The sequence below is a fragment of the Xyrauchen texanus genome, chromosome 44, assembly GCF_025860055.1.
Source record: "Xyrauchen texanus isolate HMW12.3.18 chromosome 44, RBS_HiC_50CHRs, whole genome shotgun sequence".
NCBI lineage: Eukaryota > Metazoa > Chordata > Actinopteri > Cypriniformes > Catostomidae > Xyrauchen > Xyrauchen texanus.
In genome coordinates this window covers 254,882-280,000 of record NC_068319.1, presented here as the reverse complement: position 1 = coordinate 280,000, position 25,119 = coordinate 254,882, and the positions used below count along the sequence as shown (strand labels likewise).

The following is a 25,119-nucleotide window of genomic DNA, read 5'->3' as shown; positions in this document are numbered from 1 at the left end:
TGATCTGTTCTCCCCCAGTAACACCAGCATCTGATCTGTTCTCCCCAGTAACACCAGCATATGATCTGATCTCCCCAGTAACACCAGCATCTGATCTGATCTCCCCAGTGACACCAGCATCTGATCTGATCTCCCCAGTAACACCAGCATCTGATCTGATCTCCCCAGTGACACCAGCATCTGATCTGATCTCCCCAGTAACACCAGCATATGATCTGATCTCCCCAGTAACACCAGCATCTGATCTGATCTCCCCAGTGACACCAGCATCTGATCTGATCTCCCCAGTAACACCAGCATCTGATCTGTTCTCCCCAGTAACACCAGCATCTGATCTGATCTCCCCAGTAACACCAGCATCTGATCTGATCTCCCCAGTAACACCAGCATCTGATCTGATCTCCCCAGTAACACCAGCATCTGATCTGATCTCCCCAGTAACACCAGCATCTGATCTGATCTCCCCAGTGACACCAGCATCTGATCTGATCTCCCCAGTAACACCAGCATCTGATCTGTTCTCCCCAGTAACACCAGCATCTGATCTGATCTCCCCAGTAACACCAGCATCTGATCTGATCTCCCCAGTAACACCAGCATCTGATCTGATCTCCCCAGTAACACCAGCATCTGATCTGATCTCCCCAGTAACACCAGCATCTGATCTGATCTCCCCAGTAACACCAGCATCTGATCTGATCTCCCCAGTGACACCAGCATCTGATCTGATCTCCCCAGTAACACCAGCATCTGATCTGTTCTCCCCCAGTAACACCAGCATCTGATCTGATCTCCCCCAGTAACACCAGCATCTGATCTGATCTCCTCCAGTAACACCAGCATCTGATCTGATCTCCCCCAGTAAAACCAGCATCTGATCTGAGAGCCCACACCTCACTTCCATACAGAGCAATAGGCATTATAATACTATCAAAGATCTTACACCAGATTGTTACAGGAATGTCAACTTGGGCAAATTTGCCCTTAATAGCATAAAATGCTCTTCTAGCTTTCTCTTTTAGTGCATTCACTGCCAGACCAAAACCCCTCTCTCTCTCTCTCTCTCTCTCTCTCTCGCTCTCTGTCTCCCTCTCTCACTTGCTCTCTCGCGCTCTCTCTCTGTCTCTCTCTCGCTCTCTGTCTCCCTCTCTCACTTGCTCTCTCGCTCGCTCTCTCTCTCCCTCTCTCTCGCTCTTTGCCTCTCTCTCTCTCTCCCTCTTTCAAATTCAAATTCAAATGAGCTTTATTGGCATGACTGTATACAGTGTACAATGTTGCCAAAGCATTGAGCAATAAACACATTACAAACATAAAAACAACAACAACATGTATATCAAATAAATTAATAATAATGATGATAAATAAAATACAAATGACAAAGTAAAATACAGAGAGCAAGCTCTCTCGCTCCCTCTCTCACTCGCTCCCTCTCTCTATCCCTCTCTGTCTCTCTCTCTCTCTCTCCCTTGCTCTCTCTCTCTCTCTCTCTCTCTGTTCTGGTCTTTGGATGTTTTATAGATTATTGAAGCTTATCAGAGAGTCAAAACACAGACTCCGAGACCTCATTCACTGCCAAACCACTTCTGTATGATAGTTAATCCATCACGTTCAAATCATGTTATTTCCATTATAAAGACATTCGTTGAGTCAGAAGTTGACCTGTCGGGCAGATGAATGTTTAAAAGCATCACAGAGTCACAATAACTGGGTTTCCAATCACATGTTGTGTCTCTAAAATGCACATTTAAAACACATACGTTCACTTGAGGTGGAAAGATGATTTCCATGCTCATAAACTTTATACAGGAATATAGATGCACATCAAGAGAGTCATGTGACTGTGAATACATGATCAAATGTTGGTAATTCTGAACTCAATATGTTTGTGTGAGTGTTCTGCTGCACAATCATTTATTACATTTCATAAAACTTCCTCAGAAGTCATGATTTAGTTGTGTTAAACGCACGTGATGGAAGTGCTGCTCTATGAGACCAGAGCGTGTGAAGGATGTAAAGCTGAACGAGGGCGTCTGGTGGGAAACGGGAGCGTTTTGTTGACGCAGCTCTGGAGGTTAATGGCCTGTCCTTCTCGCGCCGTTAATGATGGGCATCTCACAATCAGAATGCCGATGATGGGCGGGTTTCCTTTTCCATTCCCAGCTCAGATATCCCGTGCCGTCAGGAATGCAGGAAATGGTGGCAGACTACTTCCTGTCTGCTGTTGCATGTGCATGAATGAACCCAAACAGTCATTGAGCTTCCAATTGAATCTTAAACTCAAACAGCACAGAGACTTTTCTCCGTTGTCCAGTTACAGTAATTATCAAATCAAAATTAACATCATCTGGAATCCATAAAAAATGGCACTTGTAGTGTTGAGAATGTAAATGCCTGGATCAGCTGACAGGATGCAGGGCAAGAAACCTGGAATCACACTGTATCCTGTCTCTCGCTCGCTCACTCTCTCTCGCTCGCTCTCGCTCTTTCTCTCGCTCTTTGTTGGCGTCGGCATCCTCACTGGCATGGGGCTGCATTGTGGAACTGATCTGAGAGCGTTGTTCTAGCGGCCAGTTCCCCTTCGGTCACTCTCTCAACGTTGTGTCGATGTAGTGACACTAGGGGTCGACCTTGAGAGCCCGAAACACCTTGAGATCTTTGAGAAAAGGCCAATGAGAATTGGCGAGTTGAATTTACATGCCACTCCCCCTGACATACGGGTATAAAAGGGTGGTCAGCAGGCAAGTTCATTCAGATTTTTCCTTTGGAGCCGAGCGGTCGCACTACAGCAAGCTGAAGTCGTCAGCTCATTCATTCACCTTCCTTCTCAGAGCGTTGCTGTTGGATCTACGGCGCTTTCCAGCGGACTCGCCACTCCGCTGCAGACTACACGCCTGGGCGCTTCGACAGCGCTTCTGAAGTGTGTACCCCTTTCCGGCCCTCCTACCTACGGGTATTTCAGCAATGTGGCTGAGACGTTTCACGGGCTTCACTGGGTAGGTACCGCCGGGTAATTCCCAGTGGCAGTTCGCCTCAGTGCCAGCCTAATGTCTCTCCTGGAGATGAGATGTCGATCACTGCATCGGAGGGCGTCCTAGCGGTGTCGGATGCCTTCGGTTGTGGCAGCCCGGTCTGAGGCGGATGGTGAACTCACTGCCATGCTTTCCCGGGCCGCCGCGAGGGTCTGGCTTGAGTGGAACCCTCTGCCCGGCCCTGATCACTCACGACTGGATGACTGGTTTCTCAGGTCGGCGCGTCACTAGATCGCCGACGTTCCCGGTTGCCTTCCCCGTGGCCACCGAACACCCGGCGATTACAGCCCCGACATTACGAACGCACAAACCACATCCCGGCCAGCATGCAGACGTGATTTTAGTCATGAGATTTCACAGAATGAGTTTCATTCTGTGTCATTTGAGTCATCATTGAGTCTGTGTCGTGTATTTGGCGCCATCTCCTGGTGGTCATATGTAACATTGTGCTTCATGTGGATTATCTAATGATCTATACATCTGATTATCTTGTGTGTGGACTCGATTGAAAGATAATCACAGACTCTAAATAATCATATGTGACGTTTTATGTTCTGTTTATTATTCGTGAAGTTATAAGTGAAAACGTGGCATATAAACAACGCCAACATAATTATCAAAGACATATAATTAGCTGTTACTCGCTGTATTTTTGTCTGAGTAAAACTAATATGCTGGTTTGAGAGCTTTCCAACAACATATGACACATGAATATTTAATTAGTTTGATGTTTTTACTAATTGCAATAACATGTGCAGTGCAACATTTATCATAAATAATTAAAATGTAACACTTCTGATTTATTTGCACGTTTCAAAGCACTTGTTCAGTTTTGGTCATAATATCTACATGCATTGGAGCTTCTAATCTTTCAAACGACACCGATTGTGTGTTGGTCAAGAGTGTATACGGTCTTGTTTTGGCTATTTGTTTTTGTTCTGACCTGGTAAAATGTTTCTAAGTCAGCTGTCTTTCTGTCTGTCTGTCTATAGGAGGCGCTGTCGGTGGTGAGCGAGGATCAGTCCTTATTTGAGTGTGCATACGGTGCGTCTCATTGTAAAGCGGACATGACGGCATCTGCCGCGGCTGAATACGCACAGAATAAACTCAGTCCCAGAGTGCAGCAGGACTGGATGGCTCCGCCCACCGGACGCATCACTGTGAAGATGGAGTGCAGCAGCAGTGCAGGAGGAGCTGCGCAGGTCAACGGCTGCAGGTGAGACTCCATAACCATCTCATGACTGACTGCTGCTCTCCGTCAACACTAGATCTATGGTTTAATCATTACACTAAACGTTTGAAGTGTGTCTCACTATACATGACACATTAGTTGAGATTGGCATATGTTCTAGTGTTGAGGTGAGTTTAGAGTGACGGCATCTCTCAGGACATGTGGCAGCGCTCCATCATCAGTGATCTCCTGCCCAGACCGTTAAACTCCAGACGGCAGCATTATATTCCTCTTCATCCCGGGTTTTATCGATGTGTTTGTGTTTGGAAGCTCTGAGTAAGTTTCCGTCGTCTTCGGTCCAACAGTTGGTGGACACATGAGCGTCTGTGTCTCTTCTGAACTTTTGGGTTGTTGGTTTCTGGATGATTCAGACAATGAAATCCTTCACATCTGTGTCCTCATGTGACAACACTGAATCATTTCAGGACGATCTTTAATCATGGACAATAATGAGATGGTTTTAAGGCACATGTAAGACGAGAAGCAGATAATGATGTTGAAGTGAAACTAAACGTGTGTGTGTGTGTGTGTGTGTGTGTGTGCGTGCGCGTGTCTGTCTGTCTGTGTGTGTGTGTGTGTGTGTGTGTGCGTGCTGTCTGTCTGTCTGTGTGTGTGTGTGTGTGTGTGTGTGCGCGTGTCTGTCTGTCTGTGTGTGTGTGTGTGTGTGTGTGTGTGCGCGTGTCTGTCTGTGTGTGTGTGCGCGTGTCTGTCTGTGTGTGTGTGTGTGTGTGTGTGTGTGCGCGTGTCTGTCTGTCTGTGTGTGTGTGTGTGTGTGTGTGTGTGTGTGCGTGCGCGTGTCTGTCTGTCTGTGTGTGTGTGTGTGTGTGCGCGTGTCTGTCTGTGTGTGTGTGTGTGTGTGTGTGTGTGTGCGCGTGTCTGTCTGTCTGTGTGTGTGTGTGTGTGTGTGTGTGTGTGCGTGTCTGTCTGTCTGTGTGTGTGTCTGTGTGTGCTCGTGTGTGTGCATCTGTGTGTCTGTCTGTCTGTCTCTCTGTGTGTGTGTGCGCAGAAGTTCTCCTGATGACTGTACCGTGGTTAAAGGAAAGCTGTCAGTGGGTGAGAATGTTCCGGTGATGTTCAGTAACTACATGGAGGACAAACACACACCACCTCCAAACATGACCACTAATGAGCGCAGAGTCATCGTACCTGCAGGTAACACACACATGCACACACATATACGCACACAAACACACACACATATATATATACACAAACACGTGCTGAGTGATTCCAGTCAGGTCTCCTTAGCAACCAAATTGGCCCAGTTGCTAGGGAAGGTAGAGTCACATGGGGTAACCAAATTGGCCCGGTTGCTAGGGAGGGTAGAGTCACATGGGATAACCAAATTGGGCTGGTTGCTAGGGAAGGTAGAGTCACATGGGGTAACCAAATTGGGCCGGTTGCTAGGGAAGGTAGAGTCACATGGGGTAACCAAATTGGCCCAGTTGCTAGGGAAGGTAGAGTCACATGGGGTAACCAAATTGGCCCAGTTGCTAGGGAGCAGAGAGTCACATGGGGTAACCAAATTGGCCCAGTTGCTAGGGAGGGTAGAGTCACATGGGGTAACCAAATTAGCCGGGTTGCTAGGGAGGGTAGAGTCACATGGGGTAACCAAATTGGCCCAGTTGCTAGGGAGGAGAGAGTCACATGGGGTAACCAAATTGGCCCAGTTGCTAGGGAGGAGAGAGTCACATGGGGTAACCAAATTGGCCCAGTTGCTAGGGAGGAGAGAGTCACATGGGGTAACCAAATTGGCCCGGTTGCTAGGGAGGAGAGAGTCACATGGGGTAACCAAATTAGCCGGGTTGCTAGGGAGGGTAGAGTCACATGGGGTAACCAAATTGGCCCAGTTGCTAGGGAGGGTAGAGTCACATGGGGTAACCAAATTGGCCCAGTTGCTAGGGAGGAGAGAGTCACATGGGGTAACCAAATTAGCCGGGTTGCTAGGGAGGGTAGAGTCACATGGGGTAACCAAATTGGGCCGGTTGCTAGGGAAGGTAGAGTCACATGGGGTAACCAAATTGGCCCGGTTGCTAGGGAGGGTAGAGTCACATGGGATAACCAAATTGGGCTGGTTGCTAGGGAGGGTAGAGTCACATGGGGTAACCAAATTGGCCCGGTTGCTAGGGAGGGTAGAGTCACATGGGATATCCAAATTGGGCCGGTTGCTAGGGAAGGTAGAGTCACAAGGGGTAACCAAATTGGCCCGGTTGCTAGGGAGGGTAGAGTCACAAGGGGTAACCAAATTGGCCCGGTTGCTAGGGAGGGTAGAGTCACATGGGGTAACCAAATTGGCCCAGTTGCTAGGGAGGGTAGAGTCACATGGAGTAACCAAATTGGGCCGGTTGCTAGGGAAGGTAGAGTCACATGGGGTAACCAAATTGGGCCGGTTGCTAGGGAGGGTAGAGTCACATGGGGTAACCAAATTGGCCCAGTTGCTAGTGAAGGTAGAGTCACATGGGGTAACCAAATTGGCCCGGTTGCTAGGGAGGGTAGAGTCACATGGGGTAACCAAATTAGTCGGGTTGCTAGGGAGGGTAGAGTCACATGGGGTAACCAAATTGGCCCGGTTGCTAGGGAGGGTAGAGTCACATGGGGTAACCAAATTGGGCCAGTTGCTAGGGAGGGTAGAGTCACATGGGGTAACCTCCTCGTGGTGGTGATTAGTGGTTCTCTCAATGGGGCGTGTGGTGAGTTGTGTGAGGATCGTGGAGAATAGCATGAGCCTCCACATGCTGTGAGTCTCCGCGGTGTCATGCACAACGAGTCACGTGATCAGATGCGTGGATTGACAGTCTCAGAAGCGGCGGCAACTGAGATTTCATCGTCTGCCACCCGGATTGAGGAGTAAAAGGATAACAAAGAAAATAAATAAGTCCTTACTGTAAAGTGTCACCCCTAGTTCTCTCTGGACTGTAAGGTTTGGATCACTGAATGATTGGTTCTCCTGCAGATCCGGTGCTGTGGTCATCGGATCACGTGTGTCAGTGGCTGGAGTGGGCCGTGAAGGAATACAGTCTGCCGCAGGTCGACGTGTCGCTGTTTTACCGTGTGGATGGGAAGGAGCTCTGTAAGATGACCAAAGACGATGTCCAGCGTCTCACCAGCAGCTACACGGCAGATATTCTGCTGTCACACCTGCAGTACCTGCGAGAGAGTGAGTGACACGCCACAAACATGCTTCAACACGCGTGACGCTGCTGTGATGTTTCCTGCATGTGCATGACGTCAAACTCCACACATCCCTCAATCTCACCCAACACACACTTCATAACACCAATTACATCATCCCCATAATCACGAAATATATTAATGACAGATAAAACACGCAGATGCACTAATTACACTATGAACTCATTACAAATCACAACACACATCTGTCATCATTCACTCACCCTCATGCTGTTCCAAACCTCTGTGGAAGACAAAAGGAGATGTTTAGCAGAATCTTCAGGCTGCTCTTTTCCATTTTAAGAAAGCATACAGTGACCAGCGTCTGTCAAACTCCAAAAAGCACAAAACAACAGCCATGCATGTGTCCTGCATGTGTCCATGTGTGCTGCAGCAAACACAGAATGAGATTAGAGAGCTGCAGAAACATCCATGTGCAGTTATTTTAACGCACAAGGAGGAAAAGAAAGACCCGACGTGAAGCGGAGTGTTAAAATCATTTAAGGACAGGAGTATTCACTGTCACACACACCAGACAATCATCATTACAACTAAATTAAAACAACTTTGAAGTTGTTCCTCACTCAAAACTGTTGTTTGACTTCAGACGAGTATGAGTAAATAATGACAATGTTCAGTTTGAGTGAACGGTCCCTTTAAGAGGAGAGAGAGAGAGAGAGAGAGAGTGTGACCGTCTCTGTCTCAAACATGTGATTGCATTCGTCCTCTTGCTCATGACACACACGCTTTTGTTTGTATATTCACACACACAGTGACTGAAGTTCTGTTCAGAGCGTGTGTCCATCTGTCTGTCCTCATCATGTGACCGTGTGTCCATCTGTCTGTCCTCATCATGTGACCGGGTGTCCATCTGTCTGTCCTCATCATGTGACCGGGTGTCCGTCTGTCTGTCTGTCCTCATCATGTGTCCGGGTGTCCGTCTGTCCTCATCATGTGTCCGTCTGTCCTCATCATGTGACCGGGTGTCCGTCTGTCCTCATCATGTGTCCGTCTGTCCTCATCATGTGACCGGGTGTCCGTCTGTCCTCATCATGTGTCCGTCTGTCTGTCTGTCCTCATCATGTGTCCGTCCGTCTGTCTGTCTGTCCTCATCATGTGACCGGGTGTCCGTCTGTCCTCATCATGTGACCGGGTGTCCGTCTGTCTGTCTGTCCTCATCATGTGACTGGGTGTCCGTCTGTCTGTCTGTCCTCATCATGTGACTGGGTGTCCGTCTGTCCTCATCATGTGACCGGGTGTCCGTCTGTCCTCATCATGTGACCGGGTGTCCGTCTGTCTGTCTGTCCTCATCATGTGACTGGGTGTCCGTCTGTCTGTCTGTCCTCATCATGTGACCGGGTGTCCGTCTGTCCTCATCATGTGACCGGGTGTCCGTCTGTCCTCATCATGTGACCGGGTGTCCATCTGTCTGTCTGTTGTCATCATGTGACTGGGTGTCCGTCTGTCTGTCTGTCGTCATCATGTGACCGGGTGTCCGCCGTCTGTCTGTCTGTCCTCATCATGTGACCGGGTGTCCGTCTGTCTGTCTGTCGTCATCATGTGACCGGGTGTCCGTCTGTCCTCATCATGTGACCGGGTGTCCGTCTGTCCGCATCATGTGACCGGGTGTCCGTCTGTCCTCATCATGTGACCGGGTGTCCGTCTGTCTGTCTGTCTGTCCTCATCATGTGACCGGGTGTCCGTCTGTCTGTCTGTCCTCATCATGTGACCGTCTGTCCATCTGTCCTCATCATGTGACCGGGTGTCCGTCTGTCTGTCTGTCATCATCATGTGACCGGGTGTCCGTCTGTCTGTCTGTCCTCATCATGTGTCCGGGTGTCCGTCTGTCCTCATCATGTGTCCGTCTGTCCGTCTGTCCTCATCATGTGACCGGGTGTCCGTCTGTCCTCATCATGTGTCCGTCTGTCCTCATCATGTGACCGGGTGTCCGTCTGTCCTCATCATGTGTCCGTCTGTCCTCATCATGTGTCCGTCTGTCTGTCTGTCCTCATCATGTGTCCGTCTGTCTGTCTGTCCTCATCATGTGACCGGGTGTCTGTCTGTCCTCATCATGTGACCGGGTGTCCGTCTGTCTGTCTGTCCTCATCATGTGTCCGGGTGTCCGTCTGTCCTCATCATGTGTCCGTCTGTCCTCATCATGTGTCCGTCTGTCCTCATCATGTGTCCGTCTGTCCTCATCATGTGACCGGGTGTCCGTCTGTCCTCATCATGTGTCCGTCTGTCCTCATCATGTGACCGGGTGTCCGTCTGTCCTCATCATGTGTCCGTCTGTCTGTCTGTCCTCATCATGTGTCCGTCCGTCTGTCTGTCTGTCCTCATCATGTGACCGGGTGTCCGTCTGTCCTCATCATGTGACCGGGTGTCCGTCTGTCTGTCTGTCCTCATCATGTGACCGGGTGTCCGTCTGTCTGTCTGCCCTCATCATGTGACCGGGTGTCCGTCTGTCTGTCTGCCCTCATCATGTGACCGTGTGTCCGTCTGTCTGTCTGTCCTCATCATGTGACCGGGTGTCTGTCTGTCCTCATCATGTGACCGGGTGTCTGTCTGTCCTCATCATGTGACCGGGTGTCCGTCTGTCTGTCTGCCCTCATCATGTGACCGTGTGTCCGTCTGTCTGTCTGTCCTCATCATGTGACCGTGTGTCCGTCTGTCTGTCTGTCCTCATCATGTGACCGGGTGTCTGTCTGTCCTCATCATGTGACCGGGTGTCCGTCTGTCTGTCTGTCCTCATCATGTGACCGGGTGTCTGTCTGTCCTCATCATGTGACCGGGTGTCTGTCTGTCCTCATCATGTGACCGGGTGTCCGTCTGTCTGTCTGCCCTCATCATGTGACCGGGTGTCCGTCTGTCTGTCTGTCCTCATCATGTGACCGTGTGTCCGTCTGTCTGTCTGTCCTCATCATGTGACCGGGTGTCCGTCTGTCTGTCTGTCTGTCCTCATCATGTGACCGGGTGTCCATCTGTCTGTCTGTCCTCATCATGTGACCGGGTGTCCGTCTGTCTGTCTGTCCTAATCATGTGACCGGGTGTCTGTCTGTCCTCATCATGTGACCGGGTGTCCGTCCGTCTGTCTGTCCTCATCACGTGATCGGGTGTCTGTCTGTCCTCATCATGTGACCGGGTGTCCGTCTGTCCTCATCATGTGATCGGGTGTCCATATGTCTGTCTGTCCTCATCATGTGACCGGGTGTCCGTCTGTCTGTCTGTCCTCATCATGTGACCGTGTGTCCGTCTGTCTGTCTGTCCTCATCATGTGACCGGGTGTCCGTCTGTCTGTCTGTCCTCATCATGTGACCGGGTGTCCGTCTGTCTGTCTGTCCTCATCATGTGACCGGGTGTCCGTCTGTCTGTCTGTCCTAATCATGTGACCGGGTGTCTGTCTGTCCTCATCATGTGACCGGGTGTCCGTCCGTCTGTCTGTCCTCATCATGTGATCGGGTGTCCATCTGTCTGTCTGTCCTCATCATGTGATCGGGTGTCCATCTGTCTGTCTGTCCTCATCATGTGACCGGGTGTCCGTCTGTCTGTCTGTCCTCATCATGTGACCGTGTGTCCGTCTGTCTGTCTGTCCTCATCATGTGATCGGGTGTCCATATGTCTGTCTGTCCTCATCATGTGATCGGGTGTCCATCTGTCTGTCTGTCCTCATCATGTGACCGGGTGTCCGTCTGTCTGTCTGTCCTCATCATGTGACCGTGTGTCCGTCCGTCTGTCTGTCTGTCCTCATCATGTGATCGTGTGTCCGTCTGTCTGTCTGTCCTCATCATGTGATCGGGTGTCCATATGTCTGTCTGTCCTCATCATGTGACCGGGTGTCCGTCTGTCCTCATCATGTGACCGTGTGTCCGTCTGTCTGTCTGTCCTCATCATGTGATCGGGTGTCCATATGTCTGTCTGTCCTCATCATGTGATCGGGTGTCCGTCTGTCTGTCTGTCCTCATCATGTGATCGGGTGTCCATATGTCTGTCTGTCCTCATCATGTGACCGTGTGTCCGTCTGTCTGTCTGTCCTCATCATGTGATCGGGTGTCCATATGTCTGTCTGTCCTCATCATGTGACCGTGTGTCCGTCTGTCCTCATCATGTGACCGGGTGTTTTCAGTGCTTTGATTTGATTTGTGTTTGTCATGTTTCTCAGCTCCACTCCCTCACTTGACTTCAGATGATGTTGACAAAGCCTTGCAAAACTCCCCGCGGTTAATGCATGCTCGCAACACAGGTAAGCAGTGCTGCGGCCCCGCCCCTGGCCACACTGTATCTGCCCCGCCCACAGCTTACACGCCTCTTCAGTCACTATGAGACGGAGTGAAGCACACACACATATAACACAGTCTGAGTGCTCGTGCTTGTGCTGACTGATGCTGAATGTGATTAAATGTGATTTATTCATGTGTTATTGTGTTTGTGTTCATGTGTTTTCAGGAGGAGCCAGTTTTATTTTCCCAAATGCTCCCGTCTGTCCTCCAGACGCCCCCAGAGGTCCCATCAGAGCGGGTCAGTCAACAAATATCAATGTCAGACAGTCAAGGGTTAAAATGTCACAAGAAAAGCCTGTTTCACTGTTAAAGGTTGAGGTTATTTTTATATGTGTATAAACAGTGGCAAGAAAAAGTATGTGAACCCTTTAGCGCATGTGAACTCCCTCTAGTGCACGCTCTGTGCTCTCTCACGCGCTCCCTCTAGTGCACGCTCACATGACATGCAGGTTTATTGTGTTCCAGATGCCAGTTATGACGTGGGCAGACGTGCTGTGTGGCCTCAGACTGTATCTGCTGCTAAAGGTATGAGAAACTTCACTCTGCTTCACATTACACGCTATACTTGATCACGCTGTAATATATGTTTCCGGTATATCACATTCTGTGTGTGTGTTAGTTTCTCAGAGTTCAACTTCCATCATGACTAAAACTGAGGATCAGAGAGTTCATTTAGGTGAGAGAATCAAACACTCGCTTCATTACAGTTAAACCTGCAGCAGAAGTGTGTGTCTGTTGTGATTGTGTTGAGTGTTGTGTGTCTGTTGTGATTGTGTTATTTGTCTGTTGTGATTGTGTTATTTGTCTGTTGTGATTGTGTTGAGTGTTGTGTGTCTGTTGTGATTGTGTTATTTGTCTGTTGTGATTGTGTTATTTGTCTGTTGTGATTGTGTTATTTGTCTGTTGTGATTGTGTTATTTGTCTGTTGTGATTGTGTTGAGTGTTGTGTGTCTGTTGTGATTGTGTTATTTGTCTGTTGTGATTGTGTTATTTGTCTGTTGTGATTGTGTTATTTGTCTGTTGTGATTGTGTTATTTGTCTGTTGTGATTGTGTTATTTGTCTGTTGTGATTGTTATTTGTCTGTTGTGATTGTGTTATTTGTCTGTTGTGATTGTGTTGAGTGTTGTGTGTCTGTTGTGATTGTGTTATTTGTCTGTTGTGATTGTGTTGAGTGTTGTGTGTCTGTTGTGATTGTGTTATGTGTCTGTTGTGATTGTGTTGATTGTTGTTTGTCTGTTGTGATTTTGTTGATTGTTGTGTGTCCGTTGTGATTGTGTGTCCGTTGTGATTGTGTGTCCGTTGTGATTGTGTTGTCTGTTGTGTGTCTGTTGTGATTGTGTTGTCTGTTGTGATTGTGTTATTTGTCTGTTGTGATTGTGTTATGTGTCTGTTGTGATTGTTGTCTGTTCTGTTGTGATTGTGTTGTCTGTTGTGATTGTGTTATTTGTCTGTTGTGATTGTGTTATGTGTCTGTTGTGATTGTGTTGATTGTTGTGTGTCTGTTGTGATTGTGTTATTTGTCTGTTGTGATTGTGTTGAGTGTTGTTTGTCTGTTGTGATTGTGTTGATTGTTGTGTGTCCGTTGTGATTGTGTTGATTGTTGTGTGTCCATTGTGATTGTGTTGATTGTTGTGTGTCTGTTGTGATTGTGTTGTCTGTTGTGTGTCCATTGTGATTGTGTTGATTGTTGTGTGTCTGTTGTGATTGTGTTGTCTGTTGTGATTGTGTTATTTGTCTGTTGTGTGTCTGTTGTGATTGTGTTGATTGTTGTGTGTCTTGTGATTGTGTTGTCTGTTGTGTGTCTGTTGTGATTGTGTTGATTGTTGTGTGTCCGTTGTGATTGTGTTGATTGTTGTGTGTCCGTTGTGATTGTGTTGATTGTTGTGTGTCCATTGTGATTGTGTTGATTGTTGTGTGTCTGTTGTGATTGTGTTATTTGTCTGTTGTGTGTCTGTTGTGATTGTGTTGATTGTTGTGTGTCTTGTGATTGTGTTGTCTGTTGTGTGTCTGTTGTGATTGTTGATTGTTGTGTCTGTTGTGATTGTGTTATTTGTCTGTTGTGATTGTTGATTGTTGTGTGTTTGTAGATCTTTATCAGATTTTGGGGCCGACCAGCAGCAGACTGGCAAATCCAGGTAAGAGTTGAACAAACGACTCCTATGAACCGATTCTTTAAATTGATTAATCAAAAATTTGTCTTGAAATCACAAGTTATCTGTTCATGTGTACTTGTGTGCACATAATATTAGTTGTGTTTGTCTGTGTTATATCAGGTTAATGATATGTTAATGATATGCCCATCAGTGTGAACTCTGTAATGAGTGTGTGATGTTTATCAGGTTCAGGTCAGATCCAGCTGTGGCAGTTTCTCCTGGAGCTTTTGTCCAACAGCTCAAACTCGTCCTGCATCACATGGGAGGGAACCAACGGCGAGTTTAAGATGACCGACCCGGACGAGGTGGCGCGGCGCTGGGGCGAGAGGAAGAGCAAACCCAACATGAACTACGACAAAATGAGTCGTGCTTTGCGCTACTATTACGACAAAAACATCATGACCAAAGTCCACGGCAAACGCTATGCATACAAGTTTGACTTCCGCGGCATCGCTCAGGCCCTGCAGCCGCCCCCGCCCGAGTCGTCCATATACAAGTACCCTGCGGACCTGTCGTACATGAGCCCGTATCACCCTCAGCCGCTGCCCGCCACCTCGCCCAGTTTCTTCGCCGCTACGAGTCCTTATTGGAACTCGCCCGCAGCTGGCATCTACCCCGGCCCTCGCCACCCGCCCGCTCACATGCCCCCACACCTGGGCTCCTACTACTAAACATTTCACACTAAACCGATCAGTCGCCCATCGGGCACTCGCTGGATTTAAACCGGAGAATCTACACAATGAGCTCTACATACAGACGTGTGGCATCTGAGAAACGTCACGATCTGCTGAACAATCAAATAATAATGTGAACATGTTGCTTCAGACCTAGCGAGCTGCTTCGAAAGCGTCGTCTTAACTGATGATTTTACATGTTTAGCACTTCAGAAGTTAAGCCTTGATGTCCTCAAAACTCTCATGAGACAATTTAACATGTATTTCATTTGTCCTGTGTGTAACGTCTCGTGCACGGCCGAGCATACACATTACGACTGCTTTAAGAGACGCTAAAAATAAATCCTGGTAAATTTACCGTAAAAATACAGTGACCATGTTTCAGGCAATTATGGGATGTCATTTTGGCACCCGTATATTTACAGTTCACTACCGTATACATCAAAATAGTAATCCACTACAAATTATTTGTATTAAATTGTAATCCGATTACTTTACTAATTACATCATGGGAAAGTAATCTCATTACTAATTACTTTTAAGTTTCTTTCAAAAACACTTTTCAGATCAACAAATTCAAAATAATTTCTGTATTTGTTTGTTGATTGTCACACACAGGGTCACACACACATCACAAGGACATCATTCTATATAAATAATATATATTACAAATCAGAATAACACTGTCATGAACAACATGCATTACACTACTTTTCTGAGTAAAAGTAATGAGATTACAGTAACTGATTACTTTGTAATTGGATTACACTCAACACTGATCATTACATGTATAATACAACATGGAGAAAAACAGTCAAATCTGTTTTGCACTTTTAACCATCAAAGAAACACGCATGTGCTAAAGCAAAAAACTATTAATGTAACGACAATATAAACACACGAGAAACACACGACACTAAAGTAATCAAATACTGTAACATTTCAAATAAAGCTGCACTATGGTCATAACAAACATTAATATAATATATATATTTGACTGTAAAATGACATATATTTATATATAAAATATAATCTTATACTGTACCTGGTACGGTAACGATCAGTTAACCAATCAATGCAGGATTATTACATGTTAATGTTTTCCGGTGATTTCTTCAGTTGTTCTCCGCACACGACTGATGTATTCTTTATAATACTGCCTCTGTAGGCAGCACTCTACGGTCTGTAGGCAGCACTCTACGGTCTGTAGGCAGCACTCTACGGTTTGTAGGCAGCTCGCTACGGTCTGTAGGCAGCACTCTACGGTCTTCAGGCAGCTCGCTACGGTCTGTAGGCAGCACTCTACGGTCTGTAGGCAGCACTCTACGGTCTGTAGGCAGCACTCTACGGTCTGTAGGCAGCACTCTACGGTCTGTAGGCAGCACTCTACGGTCTGTAGGCAGCACTCTACGGTCTGTAGGCAGCTCGCTACGGTCTGTAGGCAGCACTCCTACGGTCTGTAGGCAGCACTCTACGGTCTGTAGGCAGCACTCTACGGTCTGTAGGCAGCACTCTACGGTCTTCAGGCAGCACTCTACGGTCTGTAGGCAGCTCGCTACGGTCTGTAGGCAGCTCGCTACGGTCTGTAGGCAGCTCGCTACGGTCTGTAGGCAGCACTCTACGGTCTGTAGGCAGCACTCTACGGTCTTCAGGCAGCACTCTACGGTCTGTAGGCAGCACTCTACGGTCTGTAGGCAGCTCGCTACGGTCTGTAGGCAGCACTCTACGGTCTGTAGGCAGCTCGCTACGGTCTGTAGGCAGCACTCTACGGTCTGTAGGCAGCTCGCTACGGTCTGTAGGCAGCACTCTACGGTCTGTAGGCAGCACTCTACGGTCTGTAGGCAGCTCGCTACGGTCTGTAGGCAGCACTCTACGGTCTGTAGGCAGCACTCTACGGTCTGTAGGCAGCACTCCTACGGTCTGTAGGCAGCACTCTCACGGTCTGTAGGCAGCACTCTACGGTCTTCAGGCAGCACTCTACGGTCTGTAGGCAGCACTCTACGGTCTGTAGGCAGCTCGCTACGGTCTGTAGGCAGCACTCAACGGTCTGTAGGCAGCTCGCTACGGTCTGTAGGCAGCACTCTACGGTCTGTAGGCAGCTCGCTACGGTCTGTAGGCAGCACTCTACGGTCTGTAGGCAGCTCGCTACGGTCTGTAGGCAGCACGCTACGGTCTGAAGAAGAGCAAATAAAACATGCTGCATTTGTGTAAAGGGCTATTCATTACTAAAACATGCATCATCAATTACTTATTAACATATATGATTTATGCATTAAACTTATTTTAATAACAGACAGATCACAGACAGTTTAGAAGGTGAGAGAGTGAGACAGGTGAGAGGAGCAGACAGACAGACAGGTGAGAGGAGCAGACAGACAGACAGGTGAGAGGAGCAGACAGACAGACAGGTGAGAGGAGCAGACAGACAGACAGGTGAGAGGAGCAGACACACTGACAGTTGAGAGGAGCAGACACACTGACAGGTGAGAGGAGCAGACAGACAGACAGGTGAGAGGAGCAGACAGACCGACAGGTGAGAGGAGCAGACAGACCGACAGGTGAGAGGAGCAGACAGACCGACAGGTGAGAGGAGCAGACACACCGACAGGTGAGAGGAGCAGACAGACAGACAGGTGAGAGGAGCAGACAGACAGACAGACAGGTGAGAGGAGCAGACAGACAGACAGGTGAGAGGAGCAGACACACCGACAGGTGAGAGGAGCAGACAGACAGACAGGTGAGAGGAGCAGACACACAGACAGGTGAGAGGAGCAGACACACCGACGGGTGAGAGGAGCAGACAGACAGGTGTGAGGAACAGACAGGTGAGGTGCAGACAGACAGGTGAGCAGACAGACAGGTGACTGACAGTATGTGATCATGTGGAATTATTGAGTTCTAGTCAGTTTTATTTATCAGTATTATGCAGTTTATATTTGAATCGTTCAGAGGACTCTTGCCTTTAAACGATTCATGTTTGTTTTGCTATTTACAAAACTGGAATTTGATTCTTTAAAATGTTTTTAATGTCCTCAAACTTTTAACTCTTTCCCAGCCAAACACGGAATTTTCCGGGTATCCGTGTTTTAGGTGTTATACGGTAAGGAAGACCCGCACACATGTTTTGAAAGAGTACGCAACTCTTTGAGCAAAGCAACAGACTGCGATCGTCTCAAACGTGAAGTGGAACACCATACTAATACTAAAGCACTTGTTTGATAAAAATGCCTTTTTCTCAGCTTTTTGTCCAAAATGTTGTTTTTGACAAAACCTACCTCTGTTCAAGTGGCAATAAAAAAAGAACAAATTAAGATAAAATAAAAAAATTTTTTGCCTAAAAGCAGAGGCCCAGATCTTTATTTTGATATATAGCATCTTCATATATTCATGGAAGAAAATATTCTGCGGGCCATTAAAGTTTAGCGAAAATCGTCAAAAACCCTGGCGGTGGCTGGCAACTTTTTTTAAAAACGCTGGCGGGGAAAGAGTTAAAGACGGAGGTGGATTTTTATAAATCAGCACCTTACAGAAAACATGTCCTCCCACAGCTGTACACCAGTATTATTATTATTATTATTATTCTGTTCTGAGTCGCAAGCGCTGTGCGTTTGTTAGTTGCTGTGTACAGTTCAGTGTTATATATGCTTTTATATTATAGTTATATAACTTATACATTTCAACACTACGAGTTGATCTCCGCCGCCAAAGACCGTTTATGGGAGATTTAACAGAAATGAACCAAAGTGTCCAACAGTCGAATGTTTGTGGCTTTTGAAGGAAACTCAGTATTATCCGTTGTTTACAGTGGAAACACGTGTTCAAGCGTGTGTTTATGTGAATCAGAGCCATGATGCTCTTGACAAAGGGAAGAAATCATTTACTTACATCAGTTATATGATTTCTACTGAATTATTTTAATAAAATATTTTCAAAAACTTGTTCTGCTGACTTTGAGTGAAGCAACACCCTCATTGTCTATTGTTCAGTTCATAAACCCTGATGAGCGACTGTTGTCCCAACACACACACACACACACACACACACGCGCACACACATAGACAAACACACAGGAACACTCACTCACTCACACACACATTCACTCTCTCACTCACACACACACACACTCTCACTCACACACACACTCACTCACACACACACACACTCACTCACACACACACACACTCTCACTCACACACACACTCACTCACACACACACACTCTCACTCACACACACATTCACTCTCTCACTCACACACACACACACACTCACTCACACACACACTCACTCACACACACACACTCTCACTCACACACACACACACTCTCACTCACACACTCACTCACTCACACACACACACTCTCACTCACACACACACACACACGCAGGTTTCCTGACGGACTGAGCGTGCTCAAAGTGTGTCTCAGTGTTGCCAAAACACAGTCATGAGCGAGAAGATCATTTGAGAACACAATGTATCCTTCTCTGTAGAGTCCGTTGGATTTTAAACAAACATGCGTGTAAATCACTTTTTTATTCAAGGAGAAATCAAATATTGTACCTGATATTCTGAAATATTCAATGAGGGAAAGTCTGAATTATACAGGACATTTATAGAACAATCCTGCCAGTGAAATCTCTGAAATAATTAAAGACATGAAACTCATATGAGGTCCATGTGTGACACAATAATCAATTCAAAAATCAATAAATCAATCGAGCAATCAATTAAATGCATGTGGATAAATAAATCAAAAGAATCAACAATTTGATCATCAAAAAATTACCAGATACACAAACAAATAAAAAATACAATATTCAATTGAACAATTTATAATATAAAATTTGTGATGAAGTTGCTTTTATTATTATTATTATTAATATGTTATTACGGAGTGATTTTTAATTTGCTTATTGCTTTTTCTATTATCTTTTGGCCTTTTCTCGATTTCCCTCTGAGACGGGAGGGTGCGCCGCCTAATCTGTTGTCATCACTCATTCCCAGATCATACAGAAGCTGTCATTGGTCAATGTGCTTTGATGGTAGTGTTGCATAACGTTTACACATTTATTACATTTTTCCTCCATTTTCTCCCTAATGTGGAACGCCCAATTCCCAATGCGCTGCAAGTCCTCGTGGTGGTGTAGTGACTCGCCTCAGTCCGGGCGGTGGAGGACGAATCTCAGTTGCGTCTGAGACCGTCAATCCACGCATCTTATCGCGTGACTTGTTGAGTGTGTTACCGTGGAGACGTAGCGCGTGTGGAGGCTTCACGCTATTCTCCGCGGCATCCACGCACAACTCACCACACGCCCCACCGAGAGCGAGAACCACATTATAGCCACCACGAGGAGGTTACCCCATGTGACTCTATCTTCCCTAGCAACCGGGACAATTTGGTTGCTAAGAAGATCTGACTAGAGTCTAGAGCGGTCACAGAGACCGGTGAGATATCTCACAACACTTATTTCAGTGATATCTTTCAGAGAAGGAACATTTTTGAATATCCATGAAAAAATCAACAACTTAAATAAAAGAATGAACTCCAATCCCATGAAGCATTGCGAATGATGTAATCGAATGAAAAACTATGTAAATTATAAAAATATTTATTAAAAGTTGTTGATTAAAAAGAATAGAGACAATATATATTTTATTTTATTGCTAAATATTCTGATAGACAAATATAAGTAGTTTGAGAGTGTAGGGAGAGTGAGTCGATTGCATCATTCACAATCTCCGATTCTCTGATTGGTGGATCTCACTTCAGGATTATGGGTAGTGTAGTTCTTCACCAGGACTTCAGCTATGTAATGCCATTTTAAACAATGAAGTTGAAATAAAGTGGACTTATGGCTTCAACAGAAGCATATACCATCAATTATCAACAGCAGAGCTCATGGTAGGTCTGTCTTTAAAAATTTATTCAACTATGGGGGAAAAAGGGATGAGGTTTTTACTTCTGGAACCAAATTGTTGCGCTCTATAAGTATGGTTGATACATCAATGATTTTTTGAAAACTTAAGGAGGAGACTTTATGTATAAATGAAAAGTTTTGGTGCTGTAAATTCGGTGGTCCATAATGTATTGATTGACGGTGGTCCATCTTCCATGATTCTGTGAAAAGTTCTACACTGAAGGAACCAGCTGAAGATCAGATCATCTTGCCACATCCAGAATGATTTAAACTTGCCAGATAATTTTCCAGCTCATGTTGTAGCTGGTTTTCCAGTGTTCAGTCTGTTGTGCAGCACATTCTTGACTTCGTCTCTTCACTCCCGTCTGCACTCCTCCTCCAGCTGGAGTTTCTTTCTGAAGTTCTGGATTCGTCAGCGGCTCAATGCAGGCTTGAACTTTATCGAAGAAGTTGAAGTCCGCGGCCAGTTTTCTGCCCGCTGTGTTGAAGAGCAGAGGTTTGAACTCGTAACCCCACAGGATCTCCTGGGGTACGTAAGACGTGCGGCTCTGACAGGTGGCGGCGGTGGACTCCATCGTCCCGTTAAGAGTGACCAGTAGCTCAAACTCCCGCGTCAGGAGATTCTCAGCCGTGAGGCCGGCCAGTGGACTTCTGTCATCCAGAACATGGTAGAATGTGAGTGGCAGAAGCAGGAACGGACACTCATTGCTGGAGTCTAGATGAAAGTCCACGCTGGTCTGGTGGATCAGGGTCTTCTCGCCCTCTTCGGTGACATGAGGCGACAGTAGTTTACCCGAGAGCTGACACTGAATCAACAGGCTGTTCCTCATGTTGGCCACTCGCACCATCAAACACCATTTCCCGTCACGCTTGCAGACCGCCGCTGATTGACTGAATTTGATGGTACCTGCACGCTTCTTGGGTCTCGCCAGCTTGGCCAGAAACGCGCCGGTGACGAAGATCTCGGCGAGTCCCGTGATGACCAGCTGGATGACCAGCATGACTATGGCGAGGGGACACTCCTCTGAGATGTGACGGAACCCGTAACCGATGGTGGTTTGAGTCTCCAGAGAAAACAAGTATGCGCCTGTCAGCGTTTCCACATTCAAGAGGCATGGCGTGTGATTGGACGCCGGATCTGCATCAAAGTCACCGTTCCTCAAACCAATGAGGTAGAAAATGACCCCAAAGACAAACCACGTCATGACAAACGTGGAGGCGAACAGAGTGATCTTATAGCGCCATTTCATGTCCACCACGGTGGTCCAGATGTCGTGCAGGAAGAGCTTCACCATCCCCTCCACGTGATCGATCTTTACGTTATTGTGCCCGTCTTTAGACATGACTCTGTGATAGCGTTTGTCAGTCATGTTTGTTTTTTTTTGATGCTGCGGATTCTTTCCTGTAGGACGAGAAACGCAGGACAAGATGAAGTTCTAGTTTTGATTCAATGGTGAAATTCATCTCAGTTACAAAAAGACTTGTTGTTCCTCACATCAGTGTACTCTAGATTCAGATATCAATCTCTGTCCCATAATTAATTCAATTCAAAAGCTGATACAACTATACCTTTTTGGTTTCTAGAACATTCTAGGAACGTTACGTTTTGGTTCATAGAACAGAGCTTTTAGGTACTTTTTAGTTTTTGAGGAAATATTTTTTTAATGGGAATTTGTAATTTTTTTTTAGGTTGTACATGTACTTGCAGATAAGTTATTGATAGATTAATTATTTATTATGAATTATAATTATTATATAATCATTCAAATCAGGCTCAACACGTTTTGGAAGATTAATATATACATTCTGCAACCCTGCTTTGTCAATACCATCCTGAGCCTTGATTTAATATTTTCTGAAATGCTGTACCTCAGCACCGGGCATTATTATGCAGATACTGAAGAAAATTATTCCAAATGACTTTAAAACAATCAAGGGTTTTTAAAAATAAATAAATATATAAAATAAAAAATGCGGAAGACATTAAAAAATGATTTAGCAGAGACTCTGCACTTCTATTATTATCTGCTTCTCAGTTCCAGATATTTTGACCAAATCTTTATCAAATCAATAACATATATATTTAATCTTACATCTAGAAGTAATTATTAATTGAGGAAATAAATAAACTAATGTCGGTCTGTGAGTCAGTCCAACGATTGACCGTTAATTTTTAAATTGCTAAAGTGCGCGAATTTCCGTGTAGCGCGTGCAGATCAAGTGCGCACGTCAGACTCATTACTGCTTTTAATATACTGCGATCAAGTCACATACACTGTGATCTTTATTTTTACATTTGATTAAATTCTGTACTGCACTGATGTCAGTCATTGTCTATCAACCTCTCTGAAACGATTATTAAAAACAATCAATATTTGATCATGAAAAATGTAAACAAAAAAATGAAACCTATAAATAACCATTAGAGCATTCTGCATAAGGTCTTATCGGGTTGTTATACAAAAACCTCCCTGCAACATTCTGGGAACGTTAGTGGTTATAAAAAACAGAATCTAAAGAGAATGTTCCCAGAAAGTTAGGAACTGGTTCCTAAAAAATATAACATGGGAGCCATACATTAACAGAGAGTTCTGCGTTTGCTGGGTAAAAACATATTTTAAGATCCCATTAGATAATCTCAGTAAATAAAGCACATGAGCATTAGAATAGTGCAAATGTTAAAAAGACTTTATTTTTGTTTTTGTCTTTTTATCATTTGTACCAGTTGCTTGAACAATCTTTCTTAATGCAATTTAGTTTTTATGGAATTTTAGTTTTCTACAGAATTCCTTTAAACAGAGTTAAAGTAAAAACAGACATATCAAACACTCCGTTCAGTCACAATCAAAGTTCTGAGAAATGTAATCATCACATTTGAAGACTCGTGACGGTGTTTAACTCTAAAGTATTAGACGTTTCTTTCTCTTTACATGTCTTCAAACCTTTGGGTTACTCTCTGAAGTTAATAATATGTTCTTCAGAGTTGTAAATTAACAGGAGACACACGCTAATGTAGATCCATGAATAAACTGATCTGATATAGTTATAGTACTTGCCCGTCTCAGGTGAAGTTGTTCATGTGTTTGTGATTTTACCTGTAATCTGAAACTGTTAGCCGTCTCCTCCTCGACGAATGTCTTCTCTGTTGTCCTGCTCGATTGAGCACAATGATATGAAGGACAGTTAATGAGACTGTGAATAAATGCACCTGTGGATCCGGTTCACTCATTGACTTCAGCTTTATTTCACTGTTATGAGTTTAAACACTCCGTCTGTCAGATCACAATAATATCACCCTCTTGCGGTCATTTGTTCCACTGTAAAACTATAATAAATGGTCTAAATGAAAGCTGGCAAAGTTAAATTACATCATGAAGCTGACATCACATCCTTGGAGGGAAATCAACTTGGGAAGGTGAGTGAGGTCCTCTATTTATAAATTCTATTTTTACTTATTTTATCTTTCCAATCAACCTTAATACGTCCACTCTGTTGAGGGAAATATTAAAAAACTCAGTAGTAGTTTATATTTTTTTAATTAACATTTAAAACCCATTCAATTCTTTATTTGATACACCTTCTGTGCTTGATAATTTTTGCTCAGACAAGGTGTAAGGAACGACTTCAGGTCAGAATGTCCACCCCGTGAGTGTCCACCCGGTTAGAGTCCATCCTGTGAGTGTCCACCCTGTTAATGTCCATTCTGTTAGCATCCACCCTGTGAGTGTCCACCCTGTTAGAGTCCACCCTGTGAGTGTCCACCCTGTTAATGTCCATTCTGTTAGCATCCACCCTGTTAATGTCCACCCTGTGAGTGTCCACCCTGTTAGAGTCCACCCTGTGAGTGTCCACCCTGTTAGAGTCCATTCTGTTAGCATCCACCCTGTTAATGTCCATTCTGTTTGCATCCACCTTCTTGGCATCCACCCTGTTAATGTCCATTCTGTTAGCATCCACCCTGTGAGTGTCCACCCTGTTAGAGTCCATCCTGTGAGTGTCCACCCTGTTAATGTCCATTCTGTTAGCATCCACCCTGTTAATGTCCACCCTGTGAGTGTCCACCCTGTTAATGTCCATTCTGTTAGCATCCACCTTCTTGGCATCCACCCTGTGAGTGTCCACCCTGTGAGTGTCCAACCTGTGAGTGTCCACCCTGTTAGCATCCACCTTCTTGGCATCTAACCTGTGAGTGTCCACCCTGTGAGTGTCCACCCTGTTAGTGTCCACCCTGTTAATGTCCACCCTGTTAGCATCCACCTTCTTAGCATCTAACCTGTTAGTGTCCACCCTGTGAGTGTCCATCCAGTTAGTGTCCACCCTGTGAGTGTCCACCCTGTTAGCATCCACCTTCTTGGCATCTAACCTGTGAGTGTCCACCCTGTGAGTGTCCACCCTGTTAATGTCCACCTTCTTGGCATCTAACCTGTTAGTGTCCACCCTGTGAGTGTCCACCCTGTGAGTGTCCACCCGGTTAGTGTCCACCCGGTTAATGTCCACCCTGTTAATGTCCACCCTGTTAGCATCCACCTTCTTGGCATCTAACCTGTTAGTGTCCACCCTGTGAGTGTCCATCCGGGTAGTGTCCACCCTGTGAGTGTCCATCCGGTTAGTGTCCACTCTGTTAGGAGAGGGAGAAAGTACAATTCATACATAATATCTTTCATTT

The 25,119-nt window shown here is 45.8% G+C and overlaps 2 protein-coding genes and 1 long non-coding RNA gene across 6 annotated transcripts in view; 2 read left to right on the top strand and 1 right to left on the bottom strand.

The window, feature by feature from the left end:
* LOC127636766 (transcriptional regulator Erg-like) overlaps nt 1-15,977 on the top strand; it is a 32,850-nt gene extending 16,873 nt beyond the window's left edge. For 3 of the 4 annotated variants that reach the window (XM_052117482.1, XM_052117483.1, XM_052117484.1), the window contains 9 exons: nt 4,022-4,245; nt 5,267-5,412; nt 7,214-7,417; nt 11,591-11,671; nt 11,875-11,946; nt 12,174-12,233; nt 12,328-12,384; nt 13,797-13,844; nt 14,049-15,977. In XM_052117482.1, the coding sequence (XP_051973442.1) occupies nt 4,022-4,245; nt 5,267-5,412; nt 7,214-7,417; nt 11,591-11,671; nt 11,875-11,946; nt 12,174-12,233; nt 12,328-12,384; nt 13,797-13,844; nt 14,049-14,533 (1,377 nt within the window). In that variant the 3' untranslated portion in view covers nt 14,534-15,977. The remainder of the gene's footprint in view (nt 1-4,021; nt 4,246-5,266; nt 5,413-7,213; nt 7,418-11,590; nt 11,672-11,874; nt 11,947-12,173; nt 12,234-12,327; nt 12,385-13,796; nt 13,845-14,048) is intronic. The other variant, XM_052117485.1, reaches the window with a different exon arrangement.
* A 507-nt stretch (nt 15,978-16,484) lies between these two features.
* LOC127636771 (uncharacterized) lies at nt 16,485-18,761 on the top strand. Its single transcript, XR_007969638.1, has 3 exons — nt 16,485-17,069; nt 17,120-17,169; nt 17,224-18,761. It is a non-coding gene; the product is annotated as an uncharacterized LOC127636771 (long non-coding RNA).
* Nucleotides 18,762-20,710: 1,949 nt separating this feature from the next.
* Nucleotides 20,711-23,688, bottom strand: LOC127636769 (ATP-sensitive inward rectifier potassium channel 15-like). The gene is made up of 2 exons (XM_052117487.1): nt 23,549-23,688; nt 20,711-21,855 (listed from the first exon to the last, which is right to left on the bottom strand). Exon 2 carries the CDS (start codon nt 21,821-21,823, stop codon nt 20,720-20,722), a length of 1,104 nt encoding a protein of 367 aa, XP_051973447.1. The 5' UTR covers nt 21,824-21,855; nt 23,549-23,688; the 3' UTR covers nt 20,711-20,719.
* Nucleotides 23,689-25,119: the final 1,431 nt, after the last annotated feature.